The sequence below is a fragment of the Oncorhynchus clarkii genome, chromosome 26, assembly GCF_045791955.1.
Source record: "Oncorhynchus clarkii lewisi isolate Uvic-CL-2024 chromosome 26, UVic_Ocla_1.0, whole genome shotgun sequence".
NCBI lineage: Eukaryota > Metazoa > Chordata > Actinopteri > Salmoniformes > Salmonidae > Oncorhynchus > Oncorhynchus clarkii.
Window position 1 is genome coordinate 30,976,333 of NC_092172.1, and position 21,558 is coordinate 30,997,890.

General features: G+C 44.5%; 1 protein-coding gene across 4 annotated transcripts in view; it reads right to left on the reverse strand.

Moving 5' to 3' along the window:
- Positions 1 to 1,020: 1,020 nt before the first annotated feature.
- LOC139384361 (semaphorin-6D-like) overlaps positions 1,021 to 21,558 on the reverse strand; it is a 41,815-nt gene continuing 21,277 nt past the window's right edge. Inside the window, exons 9-19 of one of the 4 annotated variants that reach the window (XR_011628848.1) lie at positions 20,952 to 21,169; positions 17,975 to 18,106; positions 15,752 to 15,907; positions 15,384 to 15,557; positions 14,487 to 14,627; positions 14,134 to 14,211; positions 12,431 to 12,489; positions 10,990 to 11,220; positions 8,113 to 8,351; positions 3,381 to 5,073; positions 1,021 to 3,284 (exon numbers count right to left, since the gene is read on the reverse strand). Coding sequence is in view for 3 of the 4 variants with exons in the window: in XM_071129067.1 (XP_070985168.1) it covers positions 3,868 to 5,073; positions 8,113 to 8,351; positions 10,990 to 11,220; positions 11,832 to 11,888; positions 12,431 to 12,489; positions 14,134 to 14,211; positions 14,487 to 14,627; positions 15,384 to 15,557; positions 15,752 to 15,907; positions 17,975 to 18,106; positions 20,952 to 21,169 (2,691 nt within the window). In the remaining variant the exon portion in view is untranslated. Of the gene's footprint in view, positions 5,074 to 8,112; positions 8,352 to 10,989; positions 11,221 to 11,831; positions 11,889 to 12,430; positions 12,490 to 14,133; positions 14,212 to 14,486; positions 14,628 to 15,383; positions 15,558 to 15,751; positions 15,908 to 17,974; positions 18,107 to 20,951; positions 21,170 to 21,558 lie in introns of all 4 variants that reach the window. The other 3 variants (XM_071129067.1, XM_071129068.1, XM_071129069.1) reach the window with 3 other exon arrangements.

Sequence of the window (21,558 nt, forward strand, 5' to 3'; positions counted from 1 at the left end):
GGTGTCATTCTTCAGCATTGTTATTGCTCATTCAACGGATCAAGCGGGTTAAGAGTAGCCTCCTCATACCCCCACCCAGGCCTGGTCCGCTCTTCTATATCTCATCTCATCACTGTGATCGTACTGGGTTAGTGTGCATGTGTATGGTGTGTTAGTGTGTGTTCAAGGGCCTGGCACAGTGCTGAAGCTCAGATCTTAAGCCCAGAGCAGGGAGGGACCTGATGTTCATCTCCACGACAACAAACCACTCTGGAAACTTTCCCACATGACCACACACACACACACACACACACACAAATGCCCTCTGCTCTGCAACAGATCTCCTCTCAGATGTTAATCACCAATCCTGCGCTGCTATGACCAAAAGGGAATCGAACCAAGGACATCTGCAAACCTCAAGACCATGTAAGCCCACTAAGCTAAAGCCTAGGCATGCAACAGCACTACTTTGCTTTGGAAATCAACATTGTTGTTGGCAAGACAACAACACTATTGGCAAGGCAACAATTACTTATTGGCAACGCTTAGCAGAAACAGCCTGGCCTGCAACACCAAATCTTAACAAATCTCCATCCACATTTTGCATTTCTATTTCTGAAACAATGCTGTCTTACATGTATAACTGTAGATATGTAGCTCACTCAGTGCCAGAGGAAAACAGGACATTGTTTGGCAGAGGTGTAAATAGTGTTTGATGTTAGCTAGTGGTTTGTGATGATAGCAGGGGTGCATGGAGGCAAATAGCCTGTTCTTCTGCTGTGGGATATGTTGAAGAAGGAACACTTTAGTATAAATATAGGCATTAGTGTCCCAGTTAAGATTTCACTCATGAAACTCTAATTAAACCAAAGCTTTGCTAAATCAATACAGTTGAACATGAACAGTATGTTGATGTCTGACTCCTCTAGTGAGTTCAGTGATCGCTGCATCTTGTACTCACTAACTGGATTAGAGAGTCACTGGTCTAATCCGCTGTCTTCTGAGAATCATAAAAAACAAGGGTCTCTCTCAGAATCAGAATTCTGTGCAGTAATATTTTATTTCAACTATACATGCCGTGTTAAAAAAAATTATAACAAGAAGTCCTGAAACAAAAGACGATCATTTTGTACACATTCACAGTTCCAACTTTACAACATATCTACAAACACTCTGAACAAACATCAGGAGGGCTTACTGTCCAATCAGAACAGTATTAGAAAGGTAATGTCAACGAGGCTGGTTCATCTGCACACACAGAGCATAGATAGACAGGAGGGTAGGAAGGCTTTAGACTGACACTGCAACACAAAAACCCAGGTCAATATGGCAATGCACAAGACAGCTGAACGCAGCCTGTCTGTCTGGACGAATGGAACAGGGGTGTGTGTGTGTGTGTGAGCCCAAACGCTGGTTAGCAGAGGACGACTGATAGACAACAGACTTTAATTAATACCATTATCTTTTTTAAACAAAATGTGGCTTCGGGTTCCAAACAGGCAGACAAATTAATTCCCCAAATAAGGTAAATGTAACCAAATCATGAACCTCATTGTCAATGTGAGATCTGACCCACATCCTGTTGTTATACATGTCCCGGTCACATGACCACTGCTCACTCTAATGGAACAGTTTATTAAGCCATTAGATACACATCTTTGATCTATAATAATTACCCAGAGTGTTTACCTTAATACTGGGTTGGATGGTTTATTGAGTACTGTATTGACTGTTTACTGTATATTGGCCATGTTGAGCTGAGTGTTTTGAAGCAAAGCGTTTAGAGAAAAGACAAGAGTCAGTCTACATCCCCATGCCATAATAGTACATTCACTGCATGGAACCTCAGCTTGGTCTTTCAGCAGCCTTCTTCTTCATGAGGTCATATACGGATACTGTAATCCCAGCATGCTTTGCTTCAGCCTGCATTCTGTAATGGAATGTTGGTGACTAAACCGACTCTTAGTTCTAGAATCAAAATAACTGCAGTTTGGTAGATAAATACAAATTGAAATGCAGAACACAAATTTCACTCTGAATTCAAATAATCAGAGTTGCTTAGGTTATATTGTAACAATAATGACATTCAGGACCAAATCACTTTTTTCCCTCAATATTTCTGTATATCGATCATTCGTTGAATAAGGCACACGATGCACAGATTGGGGTTAACTGGCCTAAAAATATGTATACTCATATATTTATAATATGTACAGTATCTTGTCATTACCAGCATGACTCGGTAGGACACATTGGTAGATGTTGGTGTGATTGTACACTTGTCACTCAATGGGAAACTGCAAACACAACACTGCCTCTGGAACCAAAATGGCAACCAGAGAACCGAAGATCTAAGATCAGTTACCCTGGAAATGGTTAAGATTAGGTTTGAGAGAGGGTAAGCTGATCCTGCATCTGTACCTTGGGGCAACTACCACACAGAGAGCAGTGTGTGAACTCCCAACGGAGCACAGAGACTAACACTAGTGATGGACATGCAGTTGGCAGGTGAGACAGACAGACATGTTACAGGACGCCATTTCAACCTGACAGAACTAAACCCATTGGTGTTGCTTAAAATGTTTACGTCTTTCATTTGTGAATAAAATAAAGAAAACCAAACCAAAACAACACCAGCCTGTTGAAGTGGGTTGGATGAAATGTTTCTAAATACCACTCTGCTACAGTGAAAGACTGGAGCAAAGGTCTCTGCATCGCCAGTTTGTATCTGTGTGTCTGTGTGAGACAGGAGAAGAGTGGTATGTGTTGATAGAGGACTCTGATGTCACTGGAGCCTGTTCTAACAGTGCATTGAATTGCATGGTCTGTACGCACACACACACACACACACGTCAGGAGACAACGGCAGCTGTAGGGTACAGACGCATAAGAGGACTAAATACACTCAACATACATTACTCATCATAAACCAATAGCAGCAAACGTGTTTAGTAGATATCCCAGTGAGTTACAGAGGGTCCCTGTTAGGGTACGTAGGCAGCCAGGCCTTTCACCTCCCCAAGCAAAGTGTGTGTGTATGTGTTTGCTGTACATTGGGTTTTGCCCTCCAGCTGACACACAGTGGTGTTCTCTCTGTTGCCTTCCTTCCTCCTCAGTCTTTATAGTTGAGTTAAACACCTCTAAAGGGACACTAAAGGGACACTATGTTTAGTGTGTCTCCTCGCTGCTCTCCCCCATCAGTCAGACAGATAAGATACAAACAGTTCTATTGTATTCCTCCCCCTTGTTCAGTTCAGTCCAGTTCACATTCATGGGAAGACAGAGGGTGTCCCCCAAATGGCACCCTTATTCCCTATACAGTGCACTAGGTACAACCAGGCCTATGTGCCGTGGTCAGAAGTAGTTGACAACAAAGGGGAATAGGGTGCCATTTGTGACACAAACATACAGTGCTTAGTGACAGTGAGACATCAGACCCATTCTTCAAGTAGTTCTCGGAGTTAGACCTTGTACCGTCCACAGTCGGGATCATAGGGCCAGGCTACACACTGGGGGCCACGCTAGTCCCCTACAGGACTCCTACCCCCATCTACCCCCACCCTGCCTTATGTCCTGGGGCTGGGCTGGGGTTAGTGAGTCAGGGCCAGGGGTCAGGGTTAGAGGAGACAGACCAGTGTGTTGTGAGATGGAGAGAAACATGGAGCCACAAGACAAGACACAGACCTCCACGTCACATCTGGTGTGATTTTCTCTTTTTAGAGTGAAGGAATGAATCATTCCACGGGGAACACACCCCGACACACACATGGTCCTACTCTCTCCATAAGCCTTCTCACAACCAGTCTGGCTCTAGAGCACACTCAGTAGTGCCCCTGCCCCGTCCCAGTTAGTACACTTGGTAGTACACTCCATAGTGTCTATAGTGTCCTAGTAGCTGTACTTGTTGACCACCCTCATCTGAGGAGTCTGTGGGGTGAAGGCGTTGGGTTTAGGGGGGACGTCAGGCTTTAGGGACGGGGTCCGTTTAAGCCCCTGGCGGGGGAGCGAGCCGTGCCCACTGTAGCTGCTCTGGCGGGACAGGGAGGGGGGGTGGGGGTGTTGATGGGGGGAGTGAAGCCCCCTCTGGGAGTCCAGTCTGGAGGGAGGGGTGGGGGGCATGTACCCCCCTCTGTTCATACTGTGTTGGTGGGACAACGACACCCCCATACTGACCCCGTTGGGAGAGGTGGCGGTGAGGGAGTGTCTGTGAGAAGAGATCCTGTGATGAGAGCCGTACCTCCTCTCCAGGGTGCCGCTCATGCTTCCTCCCATACCCAGGCTGCCTGTGGGGGAGCTAGGGGTGGAGGGCAGTGGGACGTCAACCCTCTTGGTGGGGCTGTGCCTGGGCAGGGAGGAGGAGGAGGAGGGGGAGTAAAGAGAGGCCTCTCGGCTGGGGACCTTGGGGGGAACCTCAGTGATGTCCCCTAGAGGCTCCAGCATCAGGTGTTGTCTGCTGGGTCGGGGTGCTGAGCCGACCCCCTCTTGGAGGATAGCCTTGGAGCTAGCATTAGCCGTGTTAGCATCGTTCAGGTGCTTCAGCAGGTCGTTCAGTGTGTTCCTGGCATCCAGCGACCTCTTCTGCTCCTTTCTGCTCCCTTTAGAATGAGGGGGCGTGGCCTGCAGGTGTTCCATGTTCTCTGGCTTCCTGTCCAGGGTGCGCGGCGGTGTGACGTCGTCGGTCGGGTTTCCATGGTAACCACTGCTGTATTCGTGCGTGGCGTTGGGAAGGACGACGGCGCTGGGGATGTGGGAGTGTCCCAGCGCAGGGTGGGGGTGGGGCTGGGGGTGAGGAGGGGGGGAACTGGGGTGGAACTGGGGACTCTTGGCAATGGAGGAGGAGGTAGAGTTGGAGTTCTTCCTGGATCCGTTGATCTTCCCGTGGTGATTGGCTCGCTCCCATTGGTTCCTGATTGGCTGCAGGCCTTTCTGCTGCAGCACAGGGGTAGACTCGGGGGTGGGCAGGGCGGCCAGCTCGGGGGGCTGACAGCCGTCCCGGAGGATCATGGTCTTGGTGTCTCCGTTAGGCGTCAGGTCCTTACCACTGCTCAGTAAGTTGGTGTACAGCTTGGGACAGTCCAGACTTGGCTGGTACTCCTGGAGACAAGACATGACAGAAGAGAGGGCTTTGTTCATTTGGTTCCTCCAGCCAACACATACTGTACATACTGTACATACATACATACATACATACATACACACACAGTGCCTTCAGAAAGTATCCAGACCCCTTGACTTTTTCAACATTTTGTTACATTACAGCCTTATTATAAAATGGATTAAATAAAAATAAATCCTCAGCAATCTACACACAATACCCTCAAAAAATGTCTGCAGCATTGACGGTCCCCAAGAACACAGAGGCCTCCATCATTTTTAAATGGAAAAAGTTTGGAACCACCAAGACTTCCTAAAGCTGGCCTGCTGGCCAAACTGAGCAATCGGGGGAGAAGGGCCTTGGTCAAGGAGGTAACCAAGAACCCAATGGTCACTCTGACAGAGCTCTAGAGTTCCTCTGTGGAGATGGGAGAACCTTCCAGAAGGACAACCATCTCTGTAGCACTCCACCAATCAGGCCTTTATGGTAGAGTTGCCAGATGGAAGCCACTGCTCAGTAAAAGGCACATGACAGCCCACTTGGAGTTTCCGAAGGTGAATTACAGGGGAGCCAGGGGGGGCTCAGCTCCCCTGGGGGGGGGGCTTTCTAAATAACGCTAATTTATCCATTCTCCTATTTGTTTAAAAGCAGTGGTAAATATGAAAATAAAAGTTTACAAATGAATCGAACACCCCCACCTTTCTGTCATGGTTTAAACCATTTATTTCTATGTGGCTGCACAAACCGTCTCCCTGTCCACAGCACTGTCCACTCACTAGTGCTGAATTTCAGCCTCAGCTGAGCTCCTTTAAACATTGATTTTTCTTTGCACTTGCTCACTTTCGCCATTTGTTTGCCAAGTCCCCTTGATAAAAATCGCCTTTAATTCCAATGCATTAGATTTATCCGTTCATTCATAATGGTTTGCTTTTGCCAGTCAGCTGTTTAGAGCGCTCATTGCTTTGTTTCTCAGGCGGGCGCGGGTATCGCTGTTCTCTGTGCCGTCCGCGACCAGAAGTAGACCATTTATTTAGCTTTATTATTTTCAATCAATATCAGTTTTCCTGCCTGGATCAGCTGATGATTGTCTCCAATATCACTAGACAACCAGCCTACAGCTAAATAGCAATGCGCAACCATTCCATCCAACATTAATGACAGTACGCCTATAGTAGACTCTTCAGAAGACTTCGATTTGGCAATGGCATAGGCCTATATTATTTTGGATAATGACATTTTACATAGGCACGGTTGCACTTAGTGCTTTTTCCGAGATCTCCAAGATCCAGGAATAGTACAGGGTTTAAGTTCAATGTTCTAATTCAATCATTAAATGCTTAATAATTACAAATTACACTATCATTAATGTCATAAATGTAGGGAAAGGTTGTGGTTTATGTCACATGATCTGTGAAGAATCTAAGAATTCAACTTGTGTATTATATTGAATGTAGGCTACCTGTTCTGTTTATGTTCATGTGTGTAAAATTGCTTCAGTTGAGAGCGTAGGCTACTGGCAGTGTAGGCCTAGTGGAGGGTAAAGGCAACAAAATGCAGTTGACCCTCCCTTTCTGAAAAATGCATTGAAAGTATAGGGAGCGTAACTTTTCTCACCGCAACCGGCAATCAGAGTTTACCCACCATTTATTTACTACTACATCACTGGCTACCCCACAGTGGAGGTGTCATAATACCCATAAAACCTAGCGGTCAAACAGGGAAATGGTTCCAATCGTTTTCCTCCATTCATTTTTCTCATAGGAAATTTTAGAAACACTTAACATAAGGGCTGTGATTCGTGGAGGCTTACCCAGGCGTGGCGTTTTAATAATAAATAAATGTAAATCTCTAGGACAAGGTGACTTTTATCAATATATTCAGCTCTATTTACTTTTCTGCTAATTAGTATCAACGTAGACATGCAAGACTACAAATCCCTGCAAGCTTCTGCACGTCGTCTCTAGCTGACACCTTTGCTAACAGGTATTGTCTCAAGTTAAAACTTGCACAAGACAGTTTACAGAATTGCTACATTTAGCTAACAGATAGTTAATCCAGAGATTCTTACCTTTGCCTCTATTCGGCAGTCTTGTCCAGATCATCATGGTATTTGTAGTTCTTTACGATAGCCACATTAGCGTTTAATTTTTAGGGGATAAACACAGGCGACTATGTTGATAAAAATCAACTTGTCCTAGAGATTTACATGGTTATTAAAACGTCCCACCAAAGTAAACCTACACCAAACACAGCCATGTGTCTCCCATAAATTGACCATGTGTGTTAGGGTAACCACCCAATTTCCCCAGGACAGTTTCAGACCCATTTCAGTTGTCCCGACTTTTCAAGGAACAAAACATTTAAATTTGTCAGCAAGAAGCATCAATTCATTTGGCCTAATCAATGGTATTCGCCGAATGTCAGTAGGCACACTTTTTGGTGTTTTGTAAACAGATCTACGTCCAGTGATCAGAGTACATGCAGATGTCTATTTCCAGTCATCAGAGTACATGCAGATGTCTATTTCCAGTCATCAGAGTACATGCAGATGTCTATTTCCAGTCATCAGAGTACCTGCAGATGTCTATTTCCAGTCATCAGAGTACATGCAGATGTCTATTTCCAGTCATCAGAGTACCTGCAGATGTCTATTTCCAGTCATCAGAGTACATGCAGATGTCTATTTCCAGTCATCAGAGTACATGCAGATGTCTATTTCCAGTCATCAGAGTACATGCATTGCACTGTTTGGATTATTTTGGACTGGACGAACATGCACAGGTAGCCTACATTTTGAGGTGATTTGTTTGACAATCAGATGACAGCATCATGACTGGTTGTGTTCATGCCACGTTAAAAGGTAATACATTTTTACCGTTAAATTACTTCTTTATTATTATTATTAGCCCCCCCTCCCCAAAATAAATTGTGGACGCCGCACCCTGAATGTCACGGTATAATTCGCACTCTGGTTCTATCTATCTACATAAGATACAACGACTCATAAATTGCACTCTGTATTCAGGGCTCCAGGTTACCTTGACAGGACTGTCGAAGAGCCCGTTGAGCTTAGCGAAGGATCCGGTGGAGTCGCTGCAGGAGGGGGCTGACTCTGCATCTTTGTGGGCGTGCCGGGGCTTGTGGAAGGAGTCTCTGTAGCAGAACACCACCAGGCCGGCCACTAGCGCCCCCAGGAGGAAGGCAGCCAACACACAGCTGATCAGGATATTCATGTGGACCATCTGATTGGCTTCTCCCGCCTGGATCTCCCACACACCTGAAGTCACACACCCCATTGGTTAACGAACACCCCGACACACACAATCACAGCCAATCACAGTTTTATACTACACCTCTATATCAGGTGTGTTTGTGGACACATGCATGGTTTCTCTGCTTTTCCCCTTAAAGGTATTCTGTCCGCTATCCAACAGGGATTTTATAATTGCCAAAACCATTCAGATTGGCTTCCACTCTAGTCATTCTTAATTGTAAATACATGGTGAAAATGGTTAGGATCCCACAACCACTCCGGTGATGTAAGCCAATCTAGAAGAAGTAGTATTATGTTAGTTTGAAAAGGAAGAATTGAAGTGTTGCTTTTTCCCTACCAAGTGTCAAACATTTGTCCAGATAGAAATAGGGTTAGTGCATTCCTAACCAGGACAGAGAAAGACTTGTTCTCCCAAAATCAGAAAGACAATGAACCATTGACTCCCCAGCGTTGTCAAAGGGAAGAGGATTGTAGTTTGTCCTCTACATGGTGAGGCTGTTCTGTTTCTAGACTGCAGCTTGGTTAGTAACCACAGACATGGACGAGTTAAACATTCACAGAGCAGGAGAGAGACAGAGAGAGGTCCTGGAGCCGGAGGGGTTAATGGACAGGCCTGGGACCTGCTCTAACGCTCCTAGGGTTAAAAAACCTAACTCCCAGGGTTAACCCTTTACACCCGGAAACAGGGTTAACCCTTCAACTGTAACAGCCAGGGTTATAGGGTCTACTGGCACAGAGAGAAACAAGGGCAAAATAAAGAGTCTGAAGAAAGAATATAGAAGTGCAGAAGGTTTGAAGATAAGATTTGAAATAATTGTTTAAAAAGGGAGAAAATACATTTTCACCATGTAGAAAATCATTATAATCATGACAATAAATCAATGAATAAATCAAAATACAGTTGGATGAAATATAAATCATAACAAAATCTGAAAAATGTCATCTGCTATATCAATTGATGGTAATCCCAAATACCTGCCACTGAGAGAGAGTGTGTGTGTGTGTGTGTGTGTGTGTGTGTGTGTGTGTGTGTGTGTGTGTGTGTGCGTGTGTGCGTGCGTGGGTGTGGTGTGTGCATGTGGTGTGTGTGTGTGTGTGTACAGTACCAGTCAAAAATGTACACACCTACTCATTCAAGGTTTTTCTTGTAGAATAATAGTGAAGACATCAAAACTATGAAATATCACATATGAAATCATGTAGTAACCAAAAAAAGTATTAAACAAATCAAAATATATGTTACATTTGAGATTCTTCAAAGTAGCCACCCTTTGCCTTAATGACAGCTTTGCACACCCTTGGCATTCTCTCAACCAGCTTTATGAGGTAGTCACCTGCAATGCATTTCAATTAACAGGTGTGCCCTGTTAAAAGTTCATTTGTGGAATTTCTTTCCTCAATGCATTTGAGCCAATCAGTTGTGTTGTGACAAGGTAGGGTGAATACAGAAGATAGCCCTATTTGGTAAAAGACCAAGTCCATATTATGGCAAGAACAGCTCAAATAAGCAAAGAGAAATGACAGTCCATAATTACTTTAAGACATGAAGGTCAGTCAATACGGAACATTTCAACAAGTTTCTTCAAATGCAGTCGCAAAAACCATCAAGCGTTATGATGAAACTGGCTCTCATGAGGACCGCCACAGAACAGGAAGACCCAGAGTTATTTCCACTGCAGATGATAAGTTCATTAGAGTTACCAGCCTCAGAAATTGCAGCCCAAATAAATGCTTCAGAGTTCAAGTAACAGACACATCTCAACATCAACTGTTCAGAGGAGACTGCATGAATCAGGCCTTCAGGGTCAAATTGCTGCAAAGAAACCACTACAAAATGACACCAATATTAAGAAGAGACTTGCTTGGGCCAAGAAACACGAGCAAATGGACATTAGACCGGTGGAATTCTGTCCTTCGGTCTGATGAGTCTAAATTTGAGATTTTTGGTTCCAACCGCCGTGTCTTTGTGAGGCACAGAGTAGGTGAACGGATGATCTCCGCGTGTGTGTTTGATGGGGCTTTGCTGGTGACACGGTCTGTGATTTACTTATTTAAGGCTACCACAGCATTCTGCTGCGATATGCCATCCCATCTGGTTTGCGCTTATTGGGACTATCATTTGTTTTTCAACAGATCAATGGCCCAAAAACACACCTCCAGGTTGTGCAAGTCTATTTGACAAAGGGGAGTGATGGAGTGCTGCATCAGATGACCTGGCCTCCATAATCACCTGACCTCAACCCAATTGAGATGGTTTAGGATGAGTTGGACTGCAGAGTGATGGAAAAGCAACCAACAAGTTCCTCATGAAGCTGGTCTAGAGAATGCCAAGAGTGTGCAAAGCTGCCATCAAGGCAAAGGCTACTTCGAATAATCTAAAATATAGCATGTATTTTGATTTGTTTAACACTTTTTTGGTTACTACATGATTCCATATGTGTTATTTCATAGTTTTGATGTCTTCACTATTATTCTACAATGTAGAAAATAGTACAAATAAAGAAAAACCCTTGAATGAGTAGGTGTGTCCGGACTTTTGACTGGTACTGTGTGTGTGTGTGTCTGCTGTAGCAGCTATGGGACCGTCAGGGCTCCATACAGTGTGGTGGCAGCAGTTCTCTCTCTCCCTGCTAGGCCTTACCCTCTAGGCCCCCTGGGAGTGACTCTAGTGAATGGGAGGTGGCCGGGTCATCCTGCTGCACAAACCCTGAGCCATACAGGTCTGGAAAACCAGCCCCAGGCCCCAACCCAGGCCCTTCCCCAGGACCAAGCCCAGGATGGGGGCTCAGGGTGGGGGTGAGTACTGGGGGTACTGGGGGGTGTATGGGCCCACTGGGCTGGTCTGTGAATGACGTAGATGACAACTCCATGTCTGTGGTGACAAACAAACTGTTAACAGGGTGTGTAGACATGAGGCCAGCAGGCTGTTAGCTTACATCCTGGTTAGTAGGCATGGATTGGTATGTGTACGCACATGTGGGTTAGTTTACATAACATAATAGGTTTTATGTTTTATGATAATGCTGTTTGAAAAAAGAATACCTTTTCTGATTCAAGAGCTATTTTATTTATCATTACCAGTCATAGAAATACAGTTGTAAGATTCATTTTGTTGAGACAGGATACAGTTTGAAAGGGGAAAAGGGTGAGAGTTGTCTGAGGAAGGTCTTTGGTACACAGCAGCGATGATTTCATAGCAGTGATGACGTCAGAGGAGGGAGGGGCGCCGAGTGAGCATGCAGGAAGTAAAGAGGAAGTGCGTGAGGAAGTGAGGAAATGAGTCCGTGTGGAGATGGAGATTTCTGACGAGACCCGGTGATGATGATAGTTGTTGAGATGATGAAGAAGATAAAAAGGTGTTGAAGAAGAGGAGGTTTGTTAAATAAGATGAAGAGTGAGCAGCGTTGAAGGAAGGATGGACGGAGAGAGGGGTTTGGAGTTCAAGGAAAGAAAGAAACCAGCGGAATAAAAGATCCAACTAACCAGAGGTCGGGTCACCAAATGATTTGTAATCTGTCGCTGATGTAGTGGCCAAAAACACTAAAACAATTAAAGGAACAAGAAATCAGTATAAAGGAACCCAAAAGAAAAGTCCCAAAACAAAAAAAGGCCCCGATAACTAAGAGTGTAGTTCTTTCTAATCAAATGATAAAAAGCTAAAGGACAGGTTGTCTGAGTAGGCCTATTGCTCCAAGTCTTGTCTGTCTCTAGACCTGAGGAGAGACAGCTATGCATGGCCTCTATCCCCTGTTCTAGTTCTATGGTTTGGTCTGGTGTGTCTCCTATAGCAACACTGTCTTAGTACTGCTACTGGTAGAGCACGTCTATGTTTCTCCCCTCCAAGTAGGCAGCATTAGTAGTTACAGGTGGCCTGGCTGTGTACAGTATGTGGATCTACGGAAGATGTGTATGTTAATACTGAACATAGAACCATGTAGGGAGGGTTACTGATTGGTGTGTTGGTATGGTGTGGTTACTGGTGTTACTGGTAGTGTGTTACTGGTTGGTTGTGCAGACTGATGGTGTGTGATAGCAAGAGAGAGTGAGAAAGAGATGGGTTGGTATGAATGGGAGGGGCTCACCATGGCAGTCTCCCAGCTGAACCGTGTTCCCAAACTCTACATCCTGCTCATAACCAGACCTGAACGAGAGAGGCAGAGGGGAGGAGATTAGAGCCGAGAACCAAACCTCTCTAACCAACATTTCCTTCCTTAATTCAAGTTTTTCCTGAACTCTGTAGTATGTACCCTAGCTTAGTACTGTGGTAGTATTGTAATATTTAATACTCACAGGGCTCTACATTTACATTTTTCATTGGTAGCACTGGTCCTCCCGCCTTTAAAAAGGTTAGGAGAACCAGAAAATCTGATTTTTGAAATAGATTGAGATGTAGTCTATATGAAGTCTAGCTGCTCTACAGCCCATGTTGTGCCCTAAAAACTCATATGGAACCCTGTAAATACATGTGTTTACTATAAAAACCTAAAATGTTGATACAGATACCTGTCATTGAAATGAAAAAGTAATTTTGGGGAATATACGGTTTCTACATTATGTAAAAGCACTATTTTCCTATTGAGATGCATTACATCGAAAATTGTTCACTGTCTCTTTAAGAGCATTTGTGATGATGTCATGCAGGACATCTCTCATTCAAATCAAATACAATTTTATTGGTCACGTACGCATATTTAGCAGATGTTATTGCGGGTGTAGCGAAATGCTTGTGCCATTCATTGTTCCATTCATTCATTGATCATTGATCTCCTGAAGAAGCTATTCCCTTTCCTTTCTTTCTGTGCCTCCAAATGTTTGGATATAAGTCAAGTTACCAGGTCGTTTGCTAGATAGCTAATGAGATAACAAACATGACTGAACAAGGTGTAAAACAAATGCGGCCCGCAAACAGTTTTAGAAAGGCCCGTGACCTGGTTTATGAATGTAAAATGTGTCCCTCCAATAGTTTTAGAAAGGCCCGTGACCTGGTTTATGAATGTAAAATGTGTCCCTCCAATAGTTTTAGAAAGGCCCGTGACCTGGTTTATGAATGTAAAATGTGTCCCTCCAATAGTTTTAGAAAGGCCCGTGACCTGGTTTATGAATGTAAAATGTGTCCCTCCAATAGTTTTAGAAAGGCCCGTGACCTGGTTTATGAATGTAAAATGTGTCCCTCCAATAGTTTTAGAAAGGCCCGTGACCTGGTTTATGAATGTAAAATGTGTCCCTCCAATAGTTTTAGAAAGGCCCGTGACCTGGTTTATGAATGTAAAATGTGTCCCTCCAATAGTTTTAGAAAGGCCCGTGACCTGGTTTATGATGTAAAATGTGTCCCTCCAATAGTTTTAGAAAGGCCCGTGACCTGGTTTATGATGTAAAATGTGTCCCTCCAATAGTTTTAGAAAGGCCCGTGACCTGGTTTGTGAATGTAAAATGTGTCCCTCCAATCCGTGACCAGAATAAATAAATGTTGCTCCAGTAATATGAGTCAGATCTTTTGAAATGTTTGGGCTAAAAACAAGCAGTTTCCACTGGATTAGTGGTGCAATCAGGGTGCTAACGAATCTGCGCTCGGGAAACAACGGTACAACGAAGCCTTATCATTACAAACATTATTATTCAAAATAAAGAAAAACTCATATTGGATTTTTTGGGGTTGCACTGGTGCTCCCAAATTAAAAACTCCAGGTCGCACAGCAAAATATTTTGTTGCATATGAGATCAAATTGATCACACTTTAGGGCCCTGAGTATTCATACTATTTAGTATTGTAATACTTGGTACTCACAGAACTCCAGGCAGGATCCTCTCACAGGCTCCATGAGGCATCCAGCCACAGTAGGGGTCCCTGGACGCTATACAAGACCTAGGGGAGAAACACAACACAGGGTTAACATATCTGTAAATATACAGTTCACCATACAGGGTTAAATAGGCAGAACCAGTTAACCTCTGTCTGGCTGTATATTAACCAGTGTGCTACAGGTACTCAGTGTTTATGACATGTAGATAGAGAAAAAACACATCAATGAACACACAAACCTGTGACCAGGTACAGCAGAAAGTAACCTTGGAGTGGAGTGTGTGCATGTTTCTGAATGCGTGTGTGTGTGTGTCTGTATGTGTCTGTGTCTGACTCACTTGTGGCAGTTAGTGTGTCGCTCACAGCGGCTGAGAGGCATGCGAACCACACAGCTAGAGAAAGCTACATACACACTGTGTGTGTCTCTGTCAACATGGAGCGACAAAATATGCCTGTCATCCTCACTGTTAGACAGACACCTGGGAGACAGAGAGAAGAAAAGAGAGGGAAGAGATGGGTTAGGAGAGGAGAGGGAGTAGGGGAGAGAGAGAAAGGGAGGGTGGGTGGTGGAGGGGGAGACAGAGGAGAATCAGAAATCAGATTACAGGTTACTTGATCGGTTGTTTATCAGAAAGGCCTGTCTACGGTTTCACTCTCCAGATGTAATCACAGTGGCACTGTTTAGCCCTGATACCCTTACTGACAGGAGAGAACGAGAGACTGAGAGGAAGACAGAGGAAGACAGAGGAGAGAGAGAGAGAGAGGCAGAGGAATACAGAGGAAAGAGAGAGAGACAGAGGAAGACAGAGGAAGACAGAGGAAAGAGAGAGAGACAGAGGAAGACAGAGGAAAGAGAGAGACAGAGGAAGACAGAGGAAAGAGAGAGACAGAGGAAGACAGAAGAAAGAGAGAGACACAGAGGAAGACAGAGGAAAGAGAGAGAGACAGAGGAAGACAGAGGAAAGAGAAAGTGACAGAGGAAAGAGAGAGACAGGGAAAGACAGTCGAGAGATACTGAAAGGAAGAAAGAGGAGAGCGAGAGAGACTGAGAGGAAGAGAGAGGAGAGACAGACAGTGAGAGACAGACGGTGAGAGACACACAGCGTGAAAGAGAAGAACACAGAGTGAGAGATGAGACCAAAAAAAGAGAAAGACAGTGAGACAGAGACTAAGAGAGAGACGCAAAGAGAGTAAGAGAGAGAGACAGTGAGAGACGTGTAGTGAGTGTTCCGTACTTGGCTCTGTTGAACAGGTCAATCTCCTCCAATAGGATGCTGTCGTTTAGGGACAGAGGGGAAGTCTTGGCTAGAACCTTCAGCACCACGCCCGCCTCTGAACCAATGAACAGCACCGTGTAGTTACCATGTGGACCAGCCGCGTTGTCCACCGCCAGGGCTGTCAGCCTGTACCTAGAGAGACAAGGACAAGACAGGAGGACAGTCAGACTTCAGTAGGAATTATCAAGCCAGTATTTAAAGGCCATCAGTGCGATCTACAAATGAGCATTTTGATTTAGTTTTTTGTTGATTGTTACCCGGGAATTTAGATCCTACAAGCAACTCTTGCGATGTGTGCGTGTGTGTGTTTGTCTGTGTGTGCTTACCTGACGCGTGTCTTGGTGAACCAGGGCTCATCTCCTATGTTAGGCACGGAGGAGTCCATGAGGGGGTGAGACTTGATGAAGAGGAGGGTCTCATCAGGGAACTCTATAGAGGTCTTATAGGACTCAGCCTGGCCGTGACCCGCACAGCAGCCTGGCCTGGAGTCATAGGGGTCAGAGAGGGGTCAAAGGTCACCACAGGTCACACATGAGCCCAGCTACCATCCCCCTGTAGGGACTAATAATGTTGACTATTGAATTGAACTGAGGAGAGGGGTTAGGGTATGACAGAGGAGCAGATGCCTGTCAGGACCACAAAGAGACGTGCTGCTGTATCACCGTAAACATGAAGTCATAACAGAGGATTAGAATCTTCATTATTTACCACCATAATGAGCAGCTCTGTGGAGCTCTGGGGCCAGAGAGCTGAGCTACGTGTGTATGTGAATACAGCTTAAATATGCAACGTCTAAATATCCAGATTCATTATTTACTGCTAATAACCATCATCTGTGTGTGTGTGTGTGTGTGTGTGTGTGTGTGTGTGTGTGTGTGTGTGTATGTGTGTGTGTGTGTGTGTGTGTGTGTGTGTGTGTGTGTGTGTGTGTGTGTGTGTGTGTGTGTGTGTGTGTGTGTGTGTGTGTGTACGTGTGTGTACGTGTGTGTACGTGTGTGTGTGTACGTGTGTGTGGTCATAGACCATGTCTCTCTTGTTAAAGAGGGTTTATCTCAATGAGACCAAAACTCAAGGTTATGGTGACAATACAGTCCTGCCCTGCATCATAAACTTAAGGGTGGGTCATGTACCTGTTGTTGTGCAGACTGACATACACTTACTGAGACATACTGGGCTTGGGTCAGGGTTAGAGACTGACACACACTTACTGTGACATACTGGGCTTGGGTCAGGGTTAGAGACTGACATACACTTACTGAGACATACTGGGCTTGGGTAAGGGTTAGAGACTGACATACACTTACTGAGACATACTGGGCTTGGGTCAGGGTTAGAGACTGACATTCACTTACTGAGACATACTGGGCTTGGGTCAGGGTTAGAGACTGACATACACTTACTGAGACATACTGGACTTGGGTCAGGGTTAGAGACTGACATACACTTACTGAGACATACTGGGCTTGGGTCAGGGTTAGAGACTGACATACACTTACTGAGACATACTGGGCTTGGGTCAGGGTTAGAGACTGACATACACTTACTGAGACATACTGGGCTTGGGTCAGGGTTAGAGACTGACATACACTTACTGAGACATACTGGGCTTGGGTCAGGGTTAGAGACTGACATACACTTACTGAGACATACTGGGCTTGGGTCAGGGTTAGAGACTGACATACACTTACTGAGACATACTGGGCTTGGGTCAGGGTTAGAGACTGACATACACTTACTGAGACATACTGGGCTTGGGTCAGGGTTAGAGACTGACATACACTTACTGAGACATACTGGGCTTGGGTCAGGGTTAGAGACTGACATACACTTACTGAGACATACTGGGCTTGGGTCAGTGTTAGAGACTGACATACACTTACTGAGACATACTGGGCTTGGGTCAGGGTTAGAGACTGACATACTGTAGGTATAGTACCTGGGCTTGGGTCAGGGTTAGAGACTGACATACTGTAGGTATAGTACCTGGGCTTGGGTCAGGGTTAGAGACTGACATACTGTAGGTATAGTACCTGGGTTTGGGTAAAGGTACAGGTACATACCTGGGTTTGGGTTTGGGTAAAGGTACAGGTACATACCTGGGTTTGGGTTTGGGTAAAGGTACAGGTACATACCTGGGTTTGGGGAAAGGTACAGGTACATACCTGGGTTTGGGTTTGGGTAAAGGTACAGGTACATACCTGGGTTAGGGAAAGGTACAGGTACATACCTGGGTTTGGGTAAAGATACAGGTACATACCTGGGTTAGGGTAAAGGTACAGGTACATACCTGGGTTTGGGTTTGGGTAAAGGTACAGGTACATACCTGGGTTTGGGTTTGGGTAAAGGTACAGGTACATACCTGGGTTTGGGTTTGGGTAAAGGTACAGGTACATACCTGGGTTAGGGAAAGGTACAGGTACATACCTGGGTTTGGGTAAAGGTACAGGTACATACCTGGGTTAGGGAAAGATACAGGTACATACCTGGGTTAGGGTAAAGGTACAGGTACATACCTGGGTTTGGGTTTGGGTAAAGGTACAGGTACATACCTGGGTTTGGGCAGTCTCTCCTCTGGGAAGGCGGTCCAGACAGAGTCAGGTGTTTTCTGTTCTTTAAATCGTCCTCTGAACACCTTCTCTATGTCATCCATGGAGAACGCACACACTGCAGACCCTGGGATACTGAAGAGAGAGGAACACAACCACACACTGTTACACAACTACTATTAACTATAGCTACTAATATACACACTGTAGGCCCTGGGATACTGAAGAGAGAGGAACACAACCACACACTGTTACACAACTACTATTAACTATAGCTACTAATATACACACTGTAGACCCTGGGATACTGAAGAGAGAGGAACACAACCACACACTGTTACACAACTACTATTAACTATAGCTACTAATATACACACTGTAGGCCCTGGGATACTGAAGAGAGAGGAACACAACCACACACTGTTACACAACTACTATTAACTATAGCTACTAATATACACACTGTCGACCCTGGGATACTGAAGAGAGAGGAACACAACCACACACTGTTACACAACTACTATTAACTATAGCTACTAATATACACACTGTAGGCCCTGGGATACTGAAGAGAGAGGAACACAACCACACACTGTTACACAACTACTATTAACTATAGCTACTAATATACACACTGTAGACCCTAGGATACTGAAGAGAGAGGAACACAACCACACACTGTTACACAACTACTATTAACTATAGCTACTAATATACACACTGTAGGCCCTGGGATACTGAAGAGAGAGGAACACAACCACACACTGTTACACAACTAATATTAACTATAGCTACTAATATACACACTGTAGGCCCTGGGATACTGAAGAGAGAGGAACACAACCACACACTGTTACACAACTACTATTAACTATAGCTACTAATATACACACTGTAGGCCCTGGGATACTGAAGAGAGAGGAACACAACCACACACTGTTACACAACTACTATTAACTATAGCTACTAATATACACACTGTAGACCCTGGGATAATGAAGAGAGAGGAACACAACCACACACTGTTACACAACTACTATTAACTATAGCTACTAATATACACACTGTAGGCCCTGGGATACTGAAGAGAGAGGAACACAACCACACACTGTTACACAACTACTATTAACTATAGCTACTAATATACACACTGTCGACCCTGGGATACTGAAGAGAGAGGAACACAACCACACACTGTTACACAACTACTATTAACTATAGCTACTAATATACACACTGTAGGCCCTGGGATACTGAAGAGAGAGGAACACAACCACACACTGTTACACAACTACTATTAACTATAGCTACTAATATACACACTGTAGACCCTAGGATACTGAAGAGAGAGGAACACAACCACACACTGTTACACAACTACTATTAACTATAGCTACTAATATACACACTGTAGGCCCTGGGATACTGAAGAGAGAGGAACACAACCACACACTGTTACACAACTACTATTAACTATAGCTACTAATATACACACTGTAGGCCCTGGGATACTGAAGAGAGAGGAACACAACCACACACTGTTACACAACTAATATTAACTATAGCTACTAATATACACACTGTAGGCCCTGGGATACTGAAGAGAGAGGAACACAACCACACACTGTTACACAACTACTATTAACTATAGCTACTAATATACACACTGTAGGCCCTGGGATACTGAAGAGAGAGGAACACAACCACACACTGTTACACAACTAATATTAACTATAGCTACTAATATACACACTGTAGGCCCTGGGATACTGAAGAGAGAGGAACACAACCACACACTGTTACACAACTAATATTAACTATAGCTACTAATATACACACTGTAGACCCTAGGATACGGAAGAGAGAGGAACACAACCACACACTGTTACACAACTACTATTAACTATAGCTACTAATATACACACTGTAGGCCCTGGGATACTGAAGAGAGAGGAACACAACCACACACTGTTACACAACTACTATTAACTATAGCTACTAATATACACACTGTAGGCCCTGGGATACTGAAGAGAGAGGAACACAACCACACACTGTTACACAACTAATATTAACTATAGCTACTAATATACACACTGTAGGCCCTGGGATACTGAAGAGAGAGGAACACAACCACACACTGTTACACAACTAATATTAACTATAGCTACTAATATACACACTGTAGACCCTAGGATACTGAAGAGAGAGGAACACAACCACACACTGTTACACAACTACTATTAACTATAGCTACTAATATACACACTGTAGGCCCTGGGATACTGAAGAGAGAGGAACACAACCACACACTGTTACACAACTACTATTAACTATAGCTACTAATATACACACTGTAGGCCCTAGGATACTGAAGAGAGAGGAACACAACCACACACTGTTACACAACTACTATTAACTATAGCTACTAATATACACACTGTAGGCCCTAGGATACTGAAGAGAGAGGAACACAACCACACACTGTTACACAACTACTATTAACTATAGCTACTAATATACACACTGTAGGCCCTAGGATACTGAAGAGAGAGGAACACAACCACACACTGTTACACAACTACTATTAACTATAGCTACTAATATACACACTGTAGGCCCTAGGATACTGAAGAGAGAGGAACACAACCACACACTGTTACACAACTACTATTAACTATAGCTACTAATATACACACTATAGACCCTAGGATACTGAAGAGAGAGGAACACAACCACACACTGTTACACAACTACTATTAACTAGATATGGAGAAAACACACACAAGAGATTCACAATAACAACACATCTGTTACACATCTGTTACACCAATATTACAAAGAGTGTACCCCAAATGGCACCCTATTCCCGTATAGTGAACCACTTTGACCAGATCCCTATGGTCCCTAGTCAAAAGTAGTGCACTATACAGGGAATAGGGTGCCATTTGGGATGCAGCCTCAGTGTGTCCATCCTTACCTGTTCATCTGTGTAGTGAAGACTCCCACCACAGAAGGAACTCCGTTGATGTTGATGATGTCAGTGATGGACTGTAGAACATCGAAGTAGAAGAACGATTCTCCAGGAACAGAACAGTTGAGTCTGGCCTTGACGAAGGACGTCCAGTGTTTCTCCAACACACGCTGAGACCCGCCTACGTCGTTCTTACAGATACGAGCCACTCTGGAGTAGACGGCCTGGAAAGGAAAGGGGGAGCAGGGGGGAGAGAGAGAGACTCTGCAATCAGCATCACTAAAACACTTCCTCCCTCTGAATAAGACATCTGCCTCATCCTGTGGCCTCACAGTGTGACGCATACACAAGCACACGCGCGGGCGCACACACATGCTTATCCAGGACCCTGTGTCAGAGAGGACATTTGTTTGAAGCTCCGATTGAACAAACACCTCACACTCACACCTCTTAGCCCTAAACCTGATTCACACACACCTCTTTACTCAGTCTGATTAACCTTGAACTAGGACAGAGATGGGCTATAGGACTGGGCTATATGATAGGGGCTAGGCTATATGATAGGGGCTGGGCTGTAGGACGGTGCTATTTGATAGGTACTGGGCTATAGGAC